At 37.8% G+C, this 19,580-nt stretch overlaps 1 protein-coding gene across 1 annotated transcript; it reads right to left on the reverse strand.

The window, feature by feature from the left end:
- Positions 1-13,077: 13,077 nt before the first annotated feature.
- Positions 13,078-18,358, reverse strand: SLITRK1 (SLIT and NTRK like family member 1). Its single transcript, XM_058438014.1, has 2 exons — positions 17,882-18,358; positions 13,078-17,430 (listed from the first exon to the last, which is right to left on the reverse strand). Exon 2 carries the CDS (start codon positions 17,375-17,377, stop codon positions 15,287-15,289), a length of 2,091 nt encoding a protein of 696 aa, XP_058293997.1. The 5' UTR covers positions 17,378-17,430; positions 17,882-18,358; the 3' UTR covers positions 13,078-15,286.
- Positions 18,359-19,580: the final 1,222 nt, after the last annotated feature.

A 19,580-nucleotide genomic window follows, 5' to 3' on the forward strand; every position in this document is an offset into this window, starting at 1 on the left:
TGTCACTCTGCTACCATATTTCAAAGCTTAAAGATAAATATCCTCATAATGTTAACTCAATCAACTAACATTAATTACCTATTATTCTCCATATATCAGGGAGAATGAAAAATACATAAGACATGAAACCTATTCGGGGAAAACTTAAAACGTGAATTGACTCTAAAGTGTTTGGATATTCTAGTGCTCAAAAATACCTGTTTATTATTCTGAACATAGGTATAAATTATTTTAAAAGTAGGCAGGAAGTAAATTATTTAACACATAACATTTGCTTACTGATCTAACAAAACAGTGGCAAATAAGAATAAACTGACCTTTTGTTTCATTAAGTATAGTCCTAAGTGATAAGTTCAGGTGGAAAATCCATTAGCTTTTTAACACACTAAATGAGAGGAAATAAACACGCTTATAAAGCTGAGTGAGAAAGTCACCCAGTTACAGATTTAAGAACTTGCATATTAATCAATTGTAGGCTATCAGTTTACTGTTTATAGTATTTTATTTGTTAGTCTTATGAAATCTATATATGGAAAAGACAAACTCATTAAAGACAAGGGGAACTTCAAATTGTGCAGTTTTAAAATATACACTATTGTGACCAATTAATCCTATTTCTGTGAAGCTGCTAAAATGATCAATCTTCCACGGCTGGATTAATAGAGAAGGTTTGTCCATGACATGTCCTCTATTTCTTGAAACAAAAGCTATTTTGAACCACTAGGTCATAAAGTAGTGATGTGATTCTGTGCTTCAACAGATGGCACAATTGAAGAAAGGCCAAGCTCTTTATGGTAAATGGCACACAACTGGACTTAGGGATGCCTGAAAGCCTCAGAAAATAAATGCAATGGCTTATCTTTTTGTTTTGTTGTTATTGTTCCCTGGATTATTAGTTTTGTTTCAGAAGAAATTGCCTGTGAGCCTATTATTTTAGACCACTATGAATTCAGTTTTCTAAGATTTGAGTCTGTTTTCTTGGTTTTTTTTCCCCTCCTTGGTTAAGTAAGACAATTACTTTTTCTGGGCTGCAATTCTAATAAGTGTTCTGGAAAAACAAACAAAGGTGATATGAATGACAGGAGAGTAATGGGTTGTGAGGCCAATAAGTGTGGGAAATATATGTTTCTCACAGAAACAGAATATTGTATTGGATTTTGTGAATACATACTCTTATAAGAACTATTACTTAAATTATTTAATGCAGTATTTCTCTAAATTTTAAAATCAAGAAATCCGTTTTGGAGGCCACGAGTTTTGATATTACTTGGACCTTTGGAATCACGGACCACAGTTTTATAAATAGCAGAGTCAACATAGATTATATTAGAAGTCATAAGAGGGAAGCATGTTTTTCATCTTAAGCAAGTATATTCTGACATCTTAGCTCACTTCATGTTTAGTACTGGAAGGCAAAATGAATTGCTGATAGCATGGACTATTATTATTAGTTCAGAAATAATATTACAGGTACATCCATTGATAGATGCTATGCCAAGCAAAATAAACCAAAGACCCTTGAAGACAACTAATACAGAGGTTTCAAAATCAAATACAATAGCTGCTCCAATTCTATAATTGATTTGGTGAAGGAATAATTTTTTTTTTTTTTTTTTTTTTGAGAGGGAGTCTCGCTCTGTCCCCCAGGCTGGAGTGCAGTGGCAGGATCTCGGCTCACTGCAAGCTCCGCCTCCCGGGTTCACGCCATTCTCCTGCCTCAGCCTCCTGAGTAGCTGGGACTACAGGCACCCGCCACTACGCCCGGCTAATTTTTTGTGTTTTCAGTAGAGACGGGGTTTCACTGTGTTAGCCAGGATGGTCTCAATCTCCTGACCTCGTGATCCGCCCGCCGCCTCAGCCTCCCAAAGTGCTGGGATTACAGGCGTGAGCCACCGCGCCCGGCCTGGTGGGGGAAGAATTTTCGTTGTACAATCAGGAGTCAGAATTTCCCTTCCAATACTATAGGACAACTGGAAAGTGATAAAAAAGCAAAATCCTCTATTCTTATCTGCCGAGGTGATGGAGAAAAGTAGACCTTACACGTTCTCACCACATACAAAAAAAGATAACTGAGGGGATGAATATGTTAATTCGCTTGCTTTAATCTTTCAACAATGTATACATATATCAAAACATCCTATTGTATCCCATAAATATATATACAATACTATTTGTCAGATAAATAAATAAAAATTTTTTAAAGATAAAGATTGAGAAAGATAAATTTTAAAATATCTGATTGACTTAAAAAAAGGTGATTTGGCTCCTTAGCATATTTTATGTATATGCAATAAGAAGCACTATTTCTGCCAAACATTCCCACTGAAACGCTAGGATTAAACATGCACTTGTTTAAACTACCACACTGATATTAAATTTTTTAAAACATCACATCTCTTGCAAAAAAAAAAAATTATTAAACCATTTCATCACATCCTAGGGCTATGTAGTTTGAGGTGTTTTTGTTTCTTTCTATAGACTAGCTAAAATCAGCTACCATGAAGAGATTTAGATGAAGCTTAGTTGGTAGAGGCACAGAAGGAAGAGAAATGGCATTTTAGAGTATCAGTTACTGCCCAATAGTAGAACAAGTGAGGAAGGATGTGAATTTAATTGTATTAAATTCTAAAAATCATGTATTTACTTAATGGTAGATATGGAATGGTGAAATATAACTACAAGATAGTATTGTATACCTATCATCCCAGGAAAAACAACAAGCATGTGGGTGTCAGAAAAGTGTCACAGAAGATTTAGGTGGATAGACACTGACAATCTTTCATCAAGTTAAAATGCATTTAATGCATTTAAGTCCCTCAGTCCTGGATTTGAATTTTGGCTCTGACACTTCACAGTGTACTCTCGAGCAAGTTGCTTTCTCATCCTGATTCTTTATTTATAAAATAGTGATTTTTAAAATTGCCTACCAGATAGGATTATTTTGAGGATTTTTAAAAATTATAAAATTTTTCTCTCCTATTAATAAATAGCTAATGCTTTCTGAAACTTCATAATGTCTCAACAGTTGTTTTAAGGATTACTATATTCTCTTTCATGACACTTTCACATTCATATTCACATTGATATATACGCTATATTGCTTGAGGTAGGTACTATTGTTGTCGTTCATGTATTACAGGTAAGAAAATCGACATGCTGTAAGGTTAGTAACTTGGTTAAGTTCACACAGTTGATAGTTCCAAGAGCTAGTATTAGAAATGACACAGTTACGGGTTACTAAACAGGTAGCTAGTCAGAGAGGAGCAGGGCAGGAGAGAGACCTCCCCCTCCCAACTCTATACCAGTAATGTCAGGTGACCATCATGTGATGGTCAGGCAGTTGCTAGCTGTCTCTCTAAAATAATTGGTTGCAGCTGGCCACAGGGACAAGCAGTCCCCCAATAGATAGAAAAACTTGAAGCTGGTAATCAGCAGCTTCCAAATAGTAACATCTGAGGAGTCTGGAGAGTGGGCTCAAGCATGTACACTAAGAGGCAAAATAGAGAAATTTAACTGGTATATGACTCCCAGGAACATTCAATTGATCAAATATGATTAATTTACTATAATCCTCTTCAACCATGGTTTTATTCCAGGCCTACTTTTATACTACATTTCTAATAATATTTTGATGAATTAACTGGGATAATTTTTTAAATACATAAATTGGGTAGGAAAATATATGTACAAATATTCTATATAATTTTGAAAATTCTATACAATTTGTATGAAGTAAAATATTTTGAAGACATTTTAATGAACATATAATAAATTCCAATTTGAGTTGTATTAGGTACCTTGTGGTTAGTCCAGCCTAGGGATTGGCAAATTATCAGATCAATTCTGATACCAGACCCAATTTTATGCTCCCTGTGAGCAAAGAATGGCTTTTATATTTTTAAGAGCTCGAAAAAAATTTAAAAATAATATTTTGTGACACATAAAATTTATATAAAATTCAAATTTTTGTGCCCGTAAATAAAGTTTAAATTTTGCCAATAAAAATGTTTGGGAATTTGTTTTCTCTCTTATTTTACACATAATATCTGCATAATATACTTATGTACATAATAACAACATAATATCCTTGATTTTGCATCTTAGCCCATAACACCCAAAATACTTATTATCTGGCCCCTTACAAAAAATGTTTTCTGACAATTTGATTCTAGTCCAACAGTCTCATTGTAAATATGAAAATTGAGGTTTATTAAAATTAAGAGCCTTGCCTAACAGAACTAGTTAGAGGAGAACATAATCCAGAATCAAGACTCTCTGCCCGTAGGTTCATTTTTGTGGACCCCCAAACGATTCCAAGGGCTTTGAACTCTGTAGTAACATGAGGCTGTATTATGAGAAACTAACCAGCGCTTTCATCCAGCTTTTAACTTTCTTTTAAAAAATAAGCAGGGTATTTACAACATGGTATCAAATCTATACAGAAATAACTAAAGCTACTCAGAGCTTCATGAAGGGGAAAAATTTTTCTTATATCATATCCAAAACTATTAGCTGAATTACAGCAGTACTAAAATTAAGAAAAAAAAGTAATCACAATTTACTTAGAAGATTAAGTTCAATTATACCTAGGTTGTTAGGGATTAGAGACAGTTAATGATAGTGAGCTGAATGTGCACATAAATGGTTTTATAAAGAAAACATTATTTTTTAACAAAAATTGTGCTGCCTACACAAAGGTTGGGCTCAATACCAAATGTTGTGCATGTTTTCTGAAGAGCTTGTCCAACCACAGAGTTGTATACAAGCAAAGGTAAAATAAAAACCTTCCAAAACAGAGACCAACATTTAACTACCAAATAAAAGTAATCTGATTCTCATTCTTGTGTTGATTACTAAAGATAAGCTTTCTTTGTCAGAAATCTTTCCTCTTAGGAAATAAAAGTCTAAGTCTTTAGTCAGTGGTAATGGATAAGGTTAGGGGGAAAAATTACAGATATTACAGATATCATATATGTTTCATACCTCTTCTGTATTTGTTGTGTCTAAAAATAAGTTTACATTTAATTTTCAATAAATCTGCCCTGAAGGTAAAGTACACCAGTTAAATGCAACCAAAGGTTTAGTTTTTAATCTGTAAAATGTAGCCATCAATAAAAGAGTAATGCTAAATTCTAAGTCCATATTTTACTTCCTAAACGCTCCTTGAGTTCCATATTCCCATTAGCAGCCTACCCAGAATATGTAAATAGGCAATCTCAAATGTAAATACTAAAGTTAACTCTACAACTAAAACCTGCTTCCTCCAGCCTTTTCCTCTCAATTAAAAGGCATAGTCAAGTTGGTTGATTTAAAAAAAACAAAAAACTCAAAAACAAAAAACTCACAGAATTATTTTCCTTTTCTTAGTCACTACAGCAACAGTATTCCTCCAGCTTTGCACTTTTGTCCATCTCCACTGCTGTCACTATTGTCCAAGATACCATCATCTCTTACCCAAACTCTACAACAGTAGCTGTTTGTCTTGTACTTTGACATCATAATTCATTCCACTTTTTAAAAAGCCTAAAAGGTTATCTAAATTTACTACTTTGATCATATCACTTGTGAGTTTGAAACTTTCTGTTATACTTGAAATATAATCTAAATTACTTGCTATAACCTATAAAGCATTATCTGGCTTATCTTTGCCTATGTTTGTCTGCCTATGGGGGCCAGACTTCAGCCACTTTTTCTTTTTAGTTTTCAAACATTTTTAAATTACAATATATTGTACTTGGTGATTTATTTTCCAAAATCTCTGTTGCTCCAAGTATTAAAATGTGTGTTCCTTTCTTATCATTTTTCATGTAATTCAAGTCATCTCCTCAAAGAGAAATTCTCTGATGACCCTAAAAGAAAGGAGTAGATCATTTTTTTCATTCATAGCTCTTAGGTATTCAAGTTTATGTTATCTATTACTTATTGTTTTTTGTTCTTCTGTAATCCTCTATAGAATGTAAATTCAGGTAAACAGAAGCATAGTCTGTTCTGTATAGCTTTAAAATCTCTGCATAAGTGTCCGGTATACAGTAAATGATCAATAAATATATGTATTGTAAATACTGCAGATGGAACAGCAGATATCTCTTCAATAAACTGATTTTTTTTTTCTGGGTATATACCTAGCAGTGGGATTTTTGCATCATATATGGTTGTTCTATCAATCAAAGTAAAATTGCTATCATCCCACTTGTTTTCCTGTTCCTTTTTGTATTTTGAATTTGGTATAATTAAGATGTAGCTCCCTGACATAATGCTATGTTGGCTCCTCGAACCACTTCGGGCTATATGATACATTTACTACTGACACTTGTATTCTGAAGAACTCACTTTATTTTAAAGGCTGTAGTGAAAATATTTCTCATTCATCATTTAAAAGACAACAGAAATATAGGTTGAAATTTATCTTCTGGTAGTATGTTGTACTAGTTTCATATATTATGAACTAAAAATCCTGAATTTATAAAACAGAATAACCCTGTTTCCAGTCTATGTGAGGACTAAGCTCTGAATTTTTTATCTTGCCCAAATTCCTACCTAAGGGGTCTACGGAGTCATGCCCTACAAATCATAAATTCTCATCAGATGGGTTTTATTTGACCCTATATATCATGACTTACTTTTCAGTCTGACTCTGGCATAACATTAGCAGACAAGGGAAAAAAATATTTAACCCCAAAATATATTTCCTTGCCATACCTTTAAATTGCCCTGTAAAAATCTCTTGTGGGAAAAATCCACATCCTATGGAGAATCCCTTTTCCGCTTTGTTTTCCTTCCTTTCTTTCCAGATCCAAGGGATAATCAACTAACAGCCAGGCACCCTTTTAGGTCTGATTAGAAACATTTTACAACCTGCTCTCTCTCTGAAGTCTGCTATCTGAGAGAATGGTCTGCACAATTCAACTCAGTCTCCATAATCTTTTATCTTAACCTAAACATTCCTTTCCATTGATCCCAGGTCTTCAGATAAACTCAATCGTCAACCAGAAAATGTTTAAATTTACCAGTAACCTGGAAGCCCCCACTTTGAATTGTCCTGCCTTTCTAAACCAAACCAATGTACTTCTTAAATGTATCTGATTGGCTGGGCGCGGTGGCTCACGCCTGTAATCCCAGCACTTTGGGAGGTCGAGGCGGGCAGATCACGAGGTCAGGAGATCGAGACCATCCTGGCTAACACAGTGAAACCCCGTCTCTACTAGAAAAACACAAAAAATTAGCCAGGCGTGGTGGCGGGCGCCTGTAGTCCCAGCTACTCGGGAGGCTGAGGCAGGAGAATGGCTTGAACCCAGGAGGTGGATCTTGCAGTGAGCCGAGATTGCGCCACTGCACTCCAGCCTGGGCGACAGAGAGAGACTCCGTCTCAAAAAAAAAAAAAAAATGTATCTGATTGATGTCTCATGCCTCCCTAAAATACAAGACCAAGCTGTACCCCGACCATCTTGGGTACATGTTCTCAGGACCCCAGAGGGCTGTGTCATGGGCCATGGTCACTCATATTTGGCTCAGAATAAATCTCTTAAAATATTTTACAGAGTTTGACTCTTTTCGCCGACATATGGATTTAATTGTTCATCAAGTACGTAAATTGGGCTTGCAGGGATGGAAATTTAATAGGCAAAATATTAGCTATCCATGAAAAGAATACTGAAAAAAAGGCTCTATTTTGTAAAAAATTGTGGCATAAATATCTCTCAACTGGCTATTAGTCATGTCATACTCATGCAAATAATGTTCAAATGTGCTCTCATCTTACTTTCTTCTTAATTTGATGTTATAAATTTTGAGTTAAAATAGTAACATGACAGCCGGGCGCGGTGGCTCACGCTTGTAATCCCAGCACTTTGGGAGGCCGAGGTGGGAGGATCACGAGGTCAGCGGGTCGAGACCACAGTGAAACCCCGTCTCTACTAAAAATACAAAAAATTAGCCGGGCGTGGTGGCGGGCGCCTGTAGTCCCTGAGGCAGGAGAATGGCATGAACCCGGGAGGCGGAGCTTGTAGTGAGCCGAGATCGCGCCACTGCACTCCAGCCTGGGCGACAAAGAGAGACCCCCTCTCAAAAAAAAAAAAAAAAATAGTAACATGACATTCCATGTAATTCAATTCTTGGAGATAACTGCTATTTCTAGCTGTTAGTTTCTCGGCTTCAAGTCTTGTTTCTCATAATATTACACCATAAGATAAAATACTCTCCTGGAACACTCTACTTTTTACGTATTAATGTCTCATTATTCCAAATACCATCTGTATCATGAAATCTGATTGTTGGAGAGTTGACTGTTACGGTGAAAAATACAAATATCATCCAATCAAAGTTTTGCTGAAAAATTTAAAAAGTAACATATTCTGATCAAGAAAAAAAATTAAGGGTTCTCTCTCTCTCATTAAAGCATGTGCTGAGATATAGGAAAACATTTAGTCATTCAGGAAACAGAGGGATTAACAGCATTAAACTATTTACTTAAGTAACTTAGTCATTTCAATCTCTTTAGATTCATTTGATAATTAGTTAAGCCAATTTACATCCATGATTTAAAAACACTGAGAAGTTCACTAACGTTAATATCGACTTAGTTATGACAAAGCCATATCCAATAATTTACTGTATAAGATACCAAAAAACACACTGATGGTAAATATGCCCAATCAAGTAAAGTCAACTGGATTCACAAGTGAATCAAATTCGCTACAAAATTTATCTAATTGGACATAAATTAGTACATAATTATTGTATGATACCATTTCATATTTAACGAACAAAATATTTCAAATATAATAATTTAGTCATGTAGAATTATTTTAATTATATGACAGGTTTTTAAATAAATAAACCAAACCAATGTACTTCTGCACTAAATGTACCTGCACTAAAATGTACAGCTTCTACTACAGTATAGAGGCAATGCATAGTTTCAAATTCCTTAACTATTTTGTAATCTTATTATTTTATGGAAGAGGCAGTAAATTCTATATAAGCACAGAATATTATCCAAATCCTATTACTATCATAATGATGTGAATTTCTTTTTTTCTTTCATATGCAGCTTGGAAACGTTGAACAAGATATTGATTTAAAATGGAAAAGCGCACAATCAATGTCACAGAATCTGGTAACAGCCATTATTGTTTATGGTGCTAGTGACCCTTTTCCACTTATCCTCCTTTCCTGGGAAGGAAAGACTGCTTCTTTGATAATGCTGTGGAGTGGCCATTTATCATCTATATTTGAGGCACTTTCATTTTTCACTATATATTGACTTTTTCTATCGATATGCTACAGCTGAGCATGTTTCCTTCTTGTATTCTTCTGCCAAGAAATGGAGTTGGAAGCAAAGAGAAAAAGACATATAAGTCAGTAAATGCATGGCTTAGCTTACTCCTTCCTGCCTGTTAAACCTTTGGACTTGTGCATCTGGACGTTACTACTAAGTAATTGAATATTAAGTTTTACTAAACAAAAAAATAGCAAGATGATTATTAGCTTTACAGTAAAATTGTAAAATTATATACAATATTATATTAAAGCTTCTATAATCTAAATCTATTATATATATAAATAACAAAAATCAAACCTGAGTGCCCAGAGACTATTTCTAAACTTCTTATAATATGAAATATTTTATTTAATTTTCTAATGTCATGTTTGATTTCTCAGATAAGTACAGTTGGAAAATTATCGGTCATTCACTTGTCCTGATAAAAACTGGTTTGATTATTTCTTTTTAGAATGCTTGTTAGAAAATTCTTCATGAAATTATAAAATAACAGGAATTATTCCCATTTCACAGAAAAAGAAGTGAAAATAAGACTAGTGAAGTAATTAAATTACTTCTATCATTTAAAACATTGTTTTAAGATTTTCATCTATTTACACTGACTAATAAAACTGATGTAATGATTACACTTTTTCAAATGATTCAAAACCTAAATTACTTGAAAGAAACACAAAATGTTCTAGTGGCATTCTTTAAACACTGCCAGTTATGCACTGTTCTATAATTCCAATGATGTATATATCTCACCTTTGTGGGGCATAAACTACTTGAGGGTTAAATGGCCTTATTTTATTTTCCCAAGAGAGCTTCTATAATATTTTTTATGTGGCAAGTGCCCAATTAATGTTGCCAATTGAATATTTATGTCTAACACATTCAAAAGTCTTCAAACTATTAGGTAATTCTCCAATAACCTTTGTGTGAAGTTCAAGTATAAAATGTAATTATATTTCAAGTGTGTAACATAATATATATTTAGCAGGTAAGTGGAAAAAGAGTAATTAATTGGCTATTGAGGTCTAAGCCAATAAAGTGAAATTGCTAGTCAGTTGAGGGAAAGGGTTATACTGGGCTTAATCATCAAAGATGATTTCTTCAGTGGTTTATTTCATTTTAAAACTGTAGGTTTTAAACACTTAATTTGTTATTATCTTAACTATTCAATTTTTTTCTGAAATCTGATTGAATTTTGGTAGATCATAACAAATTGTAATAGTTCACAACAAATTTAGCTCACGTTTCAAAATTTATTAATAAATGGCTTTATGAAACCACTTAGTAGCATTTCTTTTCAATGCCAAGAAGAAAATCTTGTATGTCTTCATGTTATAATAACATTTTGATAACACTATAGATGAAAGAAAATGACAGGGGATTATAAGAAAGGTATTTAATTTAGCCCTCTTTATGGTTCAGGGCCATGTTAAAGCAAATCATAGAACTTAAAAATCTTCAGTATGCATGTGCTATATCTATTGATATCATGCAGAGTTCATCTCTTAGATTAAATGAATAGATTTCAATAATAGAGAAGATGAATCAAAAGTTAATACATGCTAAAATTAAATATTTAGCACATTTTATATTTCCATTTTTCTTTAAATAAGTATACAAATAAAAATAAGATTTATTAATTAGCAGGACTGCTGAATTAGAAACCACTATTTTCAATATTACACTAACACATTATAAACAGAACTTCCATGTTCACCCTTGCAAATTCATCTACCTCTCTCTACCTACTAAATAACATTAGAAAACTGAAAAAGAAATTAAACTGTCTTTATACTCACCAATATAACTTAAATACATTAAAATTTCTGACAATTCTAAGTACATATAATATAAATACTGTTAAGGCAAAGAATCTTGTTATGTTAATGTTATATTAGCTATTTCAGTCTCCTCTTGGGTAAGCATGTAAAAATGGTTAAACAATAAATTTCTATGGCAACAACTTAAATTCTAGGATATTCTTAGTTATAGCAGCAGCCACAGAAGCTACTACTTTCTCTAAGGCAATGTAACTAAACAAGATCCTTCTTTCCTCCTTTTCCATTGGGCACAACTAAAATCTCTTTTACTTTAATGAACTAAAGAATGATTTAACTAGAAACAAGATATCTCAACTAATGTACATGATTAACTACAGTTACATGAGCATTTTATGCAAAGGCAAAACAAAGAGAAGATGCTAAGTTTTTTTTTTTTTTTTTTTTGAGACAGAGTCTCGCTGTCGCCCAGGCTGGAGTGCAGTGGTGCGATTTTGGCTCACTGCAGGCTCCACCCCCCGAGGTTCACACCATTCTCCTGCCTCAGCCTCCCGAGTAGCTGGGACTACAGGCGCCTGCCACCTCGCCTGGCTAATTTTTTGTATTTTTAGTAGAGACGGGGTTTCACCGTGTTAGCCAGGATGGTCTGGATCTCTTGACCTCGTGATCCGTCCGCCTCGGCCTCCGAAAGTGCTGGGATTACAGGCGTGAGCCACCGTGCCCGGCCGATGCTAAGTATTTTAAAATGAAAGTTACATGGTGTGACCAAATGTATTATGTATCTTATAAACTAACATATACTTGTATAAAACTAATGTATATTAATTAATTGTGACGGAGATATTTTATCAAAATGAATAAAACCCTGCTAGATTAAATTAAAAAATGTTCTTATACACGAAATTATTGGATATCTTTTGTACATAGATTTTTAACATATATTATTTATTAAAATATTCTGATAGTCCTACAATTTTAGAGTCAATATATAGATGATTTAGTTTCAATCATTTGAATATCTATAATTTATGAACTCATTTAGCACACTCATCTTTTCTTTTATGTACTATGTCTTCTTATATACTACTCTTGGAGAACACACTGAAGTTATCTCCATTGAATGAAGGGCAAATTTCTGTTGCTGCAAGAAATACTGGAAATATAAAGGGCCACCAATACATATTTGGCTATGAATATACAAACTGAGTGCCTAATTTGTTATATAGTAGTTTCATAAATGCGTTTTTTTTAAGATTGCCTTAAGAACTTCATCAGGTAAATGTATGTGATTACTCACTCAAAATATAAGGTCTTTGAGTACAAGGAAAATTGAATTTAAATTCCACTCCACTATTTACCATGTATGACCAGAGTTACTACTGACTTTTCTTAAGCCTCAACTTTCTCATCTGTATAATTGAAATAGTATCTTACTAACTGCCCTGTGGTTGTGGAGATTAAATTAAATAATTATGTAAATCACTTAGCACATGCGTGGCACCCAATGAATACTCCAAAACCATTGAAGGTACTATTTAAAAATAATTTTACCCCTTTAACCTTGTTTTGTATACTGTAATTTCTTTTCAGTTAAAATGAAGAAAAGTTCTCACCTCTGTGCACACCTTCTATGAGAAGTTCTAGTTTCCTGACCTAGATTAGTCATGTATCAGTTTCAAAATTACTAACATACCTCACTAGATATCTGCCATTAAATGTCACCTTCCACCAGAGATGTTGTTTCTACATCTGTCATTTTTTCTTTTCTTTCTAAAGGTCATAACATTGTCGAATGTATGCCTCTTCTCCCCTAATTTTTCCATCACAAGTAAATCTGTTGATTGCTTACTGAGAACCCAGTTGTACTTTCTGTAAAAAGAATAAAGCCATCCTGTGAGAAATTAATAAATAGAAAACAACCCATAATATCTGTCAGAGGAGAGTAGGTTGCAGGTTTACTGTCATGAAATGCAGTCCACAAACAAAAGAATCAAGAGAGAAAATGATGAATGGCCTTAGGAATAGTCATGGTTTATAATAAAGATTTTATTAAAAAAGTGTTAAAATAAATAATACATATTCCAGAACATCACTGTTCTGAGAAATCACTTCCCTTTAGAATATGAGTTCTAGATGGCAGATCTACTTACAACTGCTCTGAGGTCTTTCACTAGCTGATTTATAATCCTATATTTAAAAAAATCTATAGTCTGCAGTCTTTTGACATACTTCTCAAGGGTGGATATGTGGTGGAATGCAGACTCCATCAATATGTGTGGTTTTGTTTGCTTTTTGTAGCTTCACTACTGTTTAGAAATCCCAGAGGAATATGATTGAGGCCAGAGTTACACTGGTTCATAAAATTCGAACATTGAAGCTGTTTTTGTTAATTGCTGGGCCACAACCAGAAATCCGGATGATGGGAGAGAAACACTTCTTTAGGATAATGATTAATTTCCATAAAGATGAGTGCTTTAACAAATTTCAATATGCAGTTGCTGGGGCGGGGAGGGTGGGTAGGCACTAATTAGTTTTACCGTTTTCAGCAGATGTTGAATTCAAAATGCCAGCAGCATCTCAAATGCCAGTCATTAGGTCTGTCTTTCATTGAGGAGTGCTGACCAATGAAATCTCCACTCTGTTTAATGAGACCGATCTAGGCAGAGTCAATTAAATCAAATCTCTCCTAACATCCTTAATATATCTGCAGTGTGGGCAGCACCAACAAAAGCAGCAGAGAGAGATTTCCAGTATTAATAAAGGGATTCACTGCTGCATTTGGAGAGGGGAAAAAAAGAAGGGGTGTGTGTTGGGGCAAGACCTTTATGGACTGGGGAAAGCCGGTAAAGTCTGAGCGAAGGTGGGGGTGGGGTAGAGGGTGGGGGCGAGGGAAGAGGAGCTACTTAAAGGGTAAAAAGCTAAGTAAGGCGATTAGAGAAAGAGCCTTAATGTAGCTCAGGAAGGGATCTACCCCCAACCGTTTCCCTCCCCTGTCTTTTCCACCGCAAATCCAATTTACCACTTGCAAATATGAAGCTGGAAAAAGGTAAGGACCCAGAGTTGAAAACATTTTCGCTTTAATACTGAAAAAATATGCCATTATAAAATCCTCGAATAGAATTAGTAAGTTTCACGTGCTTCCTCGGTTCTCTTTTCCTACTTTATAAGTAAGATTTATACCAGCACAGAATTGCTACCATAGGATCGCAGCCTAAGCACTAGAGTGACATTAATTGGTCATGCTTAACTGCCTCAAAATCATTTTTTAAATAATTACACTGATACTATAATAGAAATCATGGGTACTTATTTTACATTCAGATGGAAGGCATTATTGGATATGTATTTAAAAAAAGACCCCCTGAAAAAATAAAATAAAATAAAACATCACCATCAAAATAAAAGAACCCAAAACAACCCCTAAAAACTTCCCTCAACAAAATACATTGTTAACTCATAAAATGGACTGATGACTAGCCATGCAAATGTCTTAAATAAAACCTTTACATTTTTTTCACAGTTAACGTATGCTCTGAACTGCCTACCGATCACAAATAATGGCGAAATGGCACTTTCTGATTATACTGTATTTTGTTTATAGAAAGTTTGATACGATGGAACTTATCAGGTAAGAGGGTGGGTGCTGTGAACGAGATGCCGTCTCCAGTCGCAGGGGCGGGCAGAGTCCCTGGAGCGCGTGGATTCCATGCGAGCCATGCAGCACTTTTTGTTTTTTGTCAGAAGTCAAAGTTACTTATTTACAATACATTCATGCCTTCGTGCAACTGCCCATCCCTGCGTAGCCAACAGGGAGCCATCATGGGGCTAATCCACAGGGGAAAAATAGATATCTATCTCTCTATATAGATGTGGATATATGTATATATGTATAGAACCGCGGCATCCAACCCCATAGGCCCCGGGACCGAGGGCGAGGGCACTGTCAGTTCTTCCAGCAGGGTCGTGCTGGGCTTTCTGTCAAAAGGGGCTCTCAGCAAAGAGCGAGCTGGCTGCACTCTCCCAGCTCGCCACAGTCTGCTCTTTGTTTCAAGGAGGGAGCTAAGTAAGGGGTCAGCCCCTTTCGGTTGTGCGAGCTCACAGTTATTTATCTACTTATGCCCATCCAGGCTGATGGCGCGGGGATTTGGGTACACGCCCCTCCAGCCCCCGGGGTGCCTGCGGCGGGGAAGGATGTATCGCCTTCCCTCTGTCCTCCCCTATTGGGGTTCGGGTCTTAGTCTGAGAGCGAGTGAGAGCCACAGTCATACACTCTGTGGGCCCCATCTGCGTTGTAAGGCCCATTGTGCCAGTAGGAAGAGTCACAGACTGTCTGTAGGGAATTAATCTCGGACGCGGAGGAGTTGGCATCTCGTCTCTTGGACCGCTTTCGGTTCCTCAGTATAAACACGAGCATGCCCACCACGGTGAAGGCGGAGGTGACAAACACCAGCAGCAGTCCCGGGACCAACACCGAGATGGACACCCTGCTGGTGTCTAGGTAGGAGTTGGAGTGCGTCCCGGTCTCCGCCAACCCAGTGCTGTTTTTACTGTGCGAAGTTAACGTGGGCGAGATCCTAGCGTACAGCTGGGGGCAGATCTCGTCATTGGAGAGGAGCATGAAATCCTTTCTAAAGAAGTTCACCGGCGTCTCACACTTGAGGTCGCTCATCAGCACTTCGGAACCCAAGCGTTCTGCCCATTGCTTGAAAGGCACAATGGTGCATGAGCACTCCCAGGGGTTTCCGTGGAGGTCTATCTGGATGATGGAGGTTAACTGGTCCAGCACCCCTGCCACCGGGAGGTACATGAAGTAATTGTTGTGCAGGCTGAGTTTAGAGAGCGAGACCCCAGCGAACACGTCCACAGGCAGGGACCTCAGCAGGTTGTTGTTGAGAATGAGGATCCTCAGTTTGGGCATGGCATTGAAAGTGCCCGGGAGGATGAGCTGGATCGCGTTGTACTCCACATTCAGGTACTCTAGGTTTTGCAGCCCTGCGAATTTCTCCCGGGACAGCGTGTCCAGGTAATTGCTATCCATGTATAGCCACCTGAGGTCCAAAAGATTCTTGAAAGTGTTGTTCTCTACAGCAGCGATGTTATTGTTGCCCAGATCCAACAGAATAAGGTTCTTGTAATCCACAAAGTGCGATTTTCGGATGCTGTGGATCTTGTTATCTCGTAGGAAAAGCTCCTGCACGTTAGAGAGCTTGGGCTTCAAATCAGCCAAGCTGCTCACGTTCCGGTTGTTGCAGTTCATCTTTAAACCCGACCCTGGGATGTGGTCGCAGCTGCAGCCCCCAGGGCAGGGTAAACTGTTAGCTAAGGGTTTGTTTCTGGCGCTACCTGTCGCTATCGCTGCTGTGGGTCTGATTTTGATCTGCCAGTTGCCTGGGATCTTTGTACCTCCGTTTGGAGCAGACCCTGGGGTGGCGTGATCCTCTTGCCCATTTGTCTTGAAAGGAGTTGGCAGGGGGCCAGGAGCAAAGGTCTCTTCTTGGGCAGGGGGCGCCGGGAGACTAGAATCCACTCTGTTTTTCAAAGGACACAAGTCCTGTTCGGTGGTTTCATTGAGGTCTTTACCCTGCAGTCTGGTGGGGGCTTCGCAGACCACTCGGCCGATCAGGGCATTCTTGGGAATGTTTTCCAGCCATTCTTTCAGGGAGAGCAGATCACAGGTGCAGTCCCAAGGGTTATCCTCTAGCAGGATCTCCGCAATACCAGGGATTTGCTCCAAGACCTCCTCATAGGGCAGCGTTTTCAGCCTGTTACCCCGGAGGTCGAGGTGGGTGATGGGCACATACTGGAACACGTTGGCAGGTAGGGTGCTGATGAGATTGTCATTTAAAATGAGCACCTCCAGCTTGTTCAAGTCCTGGAAGGCCCCCGGGTCTATATCTCGTAATAAATTAAAATCAGCCTGGAGATATTCCAGATCGTCCAGCCCCAGAAAAGTCTGCTTTCGAAAAGACTTGATCTTGTTGTTGTTGATGTGCAGCCTTTTCACCAGCTGCAGCCCCAGAAAAGCCCCCGGAACGATTTCATGCAAGCCATTGTTTTCCATGTGCAAACTAACCGCATTATAAAAGTTAGCGAACTCATTAGGGAAAAGTCGAGTGAGGGAATTGCCATGCAGAAATAAATGGTAAAACTGGGAAGTCGGGGCAGTGAAACGCTGCAGACTTGTGAAGCCCTTTTTTTCACAGTCTACGTGTAGGTCCCCTTCTATCTCATTGCAGGAACAGATCTTCTCTTTGCAAACGTCCCCTGTAACGTTTCCAGCGGCAAAACAAAGAGACGTCTCCAGCAACAGAATCCAAAGCAGCATTTTTAAAGCGAGCAATTCATCCCCGATCTCATCACAAAGTAACAGCGACCATCCTGCTCGCCACAGACACAATTCAAGTTCATTTAGTGCTCCAATGTCCGAACCCAGGAAAGGAGAAGAAAAGGGTTTGGGGGGGTGGGGGTGGATTCCTTCCTCCCTAACCCCCCCGCACTGCAATAGCCCAGACGCCAGTCAATAATTATATCCACAAACTATCCAGGCACGTAGTGCAAGGCAAGCAAAAAAAAAAAAAAAAAAAAAAAAAAGTAGGGAAAAAACCCCACTCCCCCACAACCTTTTAAAAATAACAGAAAAAGAAGTTAAATATATACATATAAATTAAAAGCACACCCTTACAGAATCTCATCTATTGATCCTCACTGATCAGAAATGAAACAATGCTAGTAATGCTAGTAATTAGAAGCAAGTGCATGTTAGAGAAACAAGCAGAGGGTTTGCAGCGTACAGGCGCACTGCCTGTGCATGGCTGTGCGTCGGACTGACCTTGCCTCTCTGATACAAAGCAGGGTTTTCCGCGGCTTCTGTTGTTGAGGCTGCTGGTGGAGTTCTTGCTGTGGTCGCGGGTTGCCCAGAAGTCCCCCCGAGGTGCTGTCCAGTCCCCCCGGTGCTGAAATCACGCCCGACCGAAGGACTCACGCTGCCCAGCCAATGGCGCTGGAAAATTTCCGCAATCGCTGCGTTTTGTGGTTGTCCATCCTTTTCCTTTCCTCCCCTTCGGTCCTCTTAAGGCTTTTTTTTTTTTTTTTCTTTTCTGTGCTCTCGCTCTCGCTTACTAGCTCTTCTTTTCCTGTTCTCCTTCTCTTTCTTCTGCTCTTTCGGAATTACGTGGAGGGGGGCGGAGGGCGGGGGGCGAGTTGTCTGAGGGAGGAAGAGAGCGCGAGAATGAGGGGAGGGGGGCGGAGAAGAGAGTTGCTAAGAAGCTCTGCTCGTTCCAGCCTGGTGCACTCTGAAAGATCTGACACCCTCTGCTGATCTGCAGTAGCAAAAATCCATCTGGCTAGGAAATGCTGAAAGAAAAAAAAATCAATCCACGTACAGGGCAAGCGTTAAAAATGTGGGCATAAAAGGCTGACGATCTACATAGACGCTTATTTTAAATGGATTATTTGATTATTTTTGCGTGCTGGAAACTTTACCCTTTCCTTTCCTTAACGAGCTCACAGCCCCCACCAGCTCCACCATTCGGAAAGGAGTGCTTTTAAAACATTTATTTCCCAATGCCTTGAATAAAATTAGTGTCAGGGTGTCGAGCGAATACCAACTTGAGGTAATTATACTGCACGCCATTTTCATCGGTGCTTTAAATGCATTTCTTCTCTGCAGCACAGTGTTTTATGCTATTTGATGTCTTTGAAACATTTTTTTTTGGTATGTTGAAAGTGGCTTTTGGAACATATATGTTACATAATATCATAATTGAGTATGAAATTTTTTGCAAGGTGTATAAATTAGGCATATACTTTTTAAAACTTGCAGAAATTTAGTCAATTTGGTCATTGAGAGTTAGGTTCTTTGATATTTCTTGAATGTTATTTAACTCTGGAGGGTGAAACACAATGCATGCTTAAGTCCTTGATTCCAGTCCCGAAAGCTTTAACTGAGAACCGGAAAAGAAGGGAGAGGGGGCAGGGAAAAATCCCAAGATGATTTGTGAGTGCTGTTAAAAACCCACTGGCAGGCAGGCGCGCGCACACTACACGCACGCACACGCACACACACCCCACTGACAAAGTTTTCACATCAGTTTGAACTAATTTAAATGTTTACAAGTAAATAACCAGTTGCATTTTGAGAGGAGGAGATAGAAATCTCTGGATTCTAAAGCTCAGCGCGAACGCTATCTGCAGGTAGGCGGCAGCTCCTCTTCGCGCAGATGCTTGGTGGGTCACTGATGCTGGGGAAACACGAAGCTCAGGCTTTTTCCAGTTAAGAAAACACCAGATTCCAAACTCTGAGCTTATAAAAATCCAGTAATATCACCTCCTGGGAGGGAAGAAAACGTGACCGTGCTGCTTCCGTGAAGCCTGTTTTGCTGACTTTTCCTTTCAGAGTCGACACCTTTTCACACCAATAGGTCCCAAAATATTTATAGATGATTTTAGGATTTGAAATTTTTAGGTCTTTTAAGTAGAGTTACTGTTTGGCCCTTTCTTCACTCTATGCAGAGAGGATATGTTTACAC

This window comes from Hylobates moloch, unplaced genomic scaffold (genome assembly GCF_009828535.3).
Source record: "Hylobates moloch isolate HMO894 unplaced genomic scaffold, HMol_V3 SCAFFOLD_4, whole genome shotgun sequence".
NCBI classification, from domain to species: Eukaryota; Metazoa; Chordata; class Mammalia; order Primates; family Hylobatidae; genus Hylobates; species Hylobates moloch.

Coding starts and splice junctions, on each gene's coding strand:
- SLITRK1 (XM_058438014.1), bottom strand. CDS start 17,377: ATGCTGCTTTGGATTCTGTTGCTGGAGACGTCTCTTTGTTTTGCCGCT.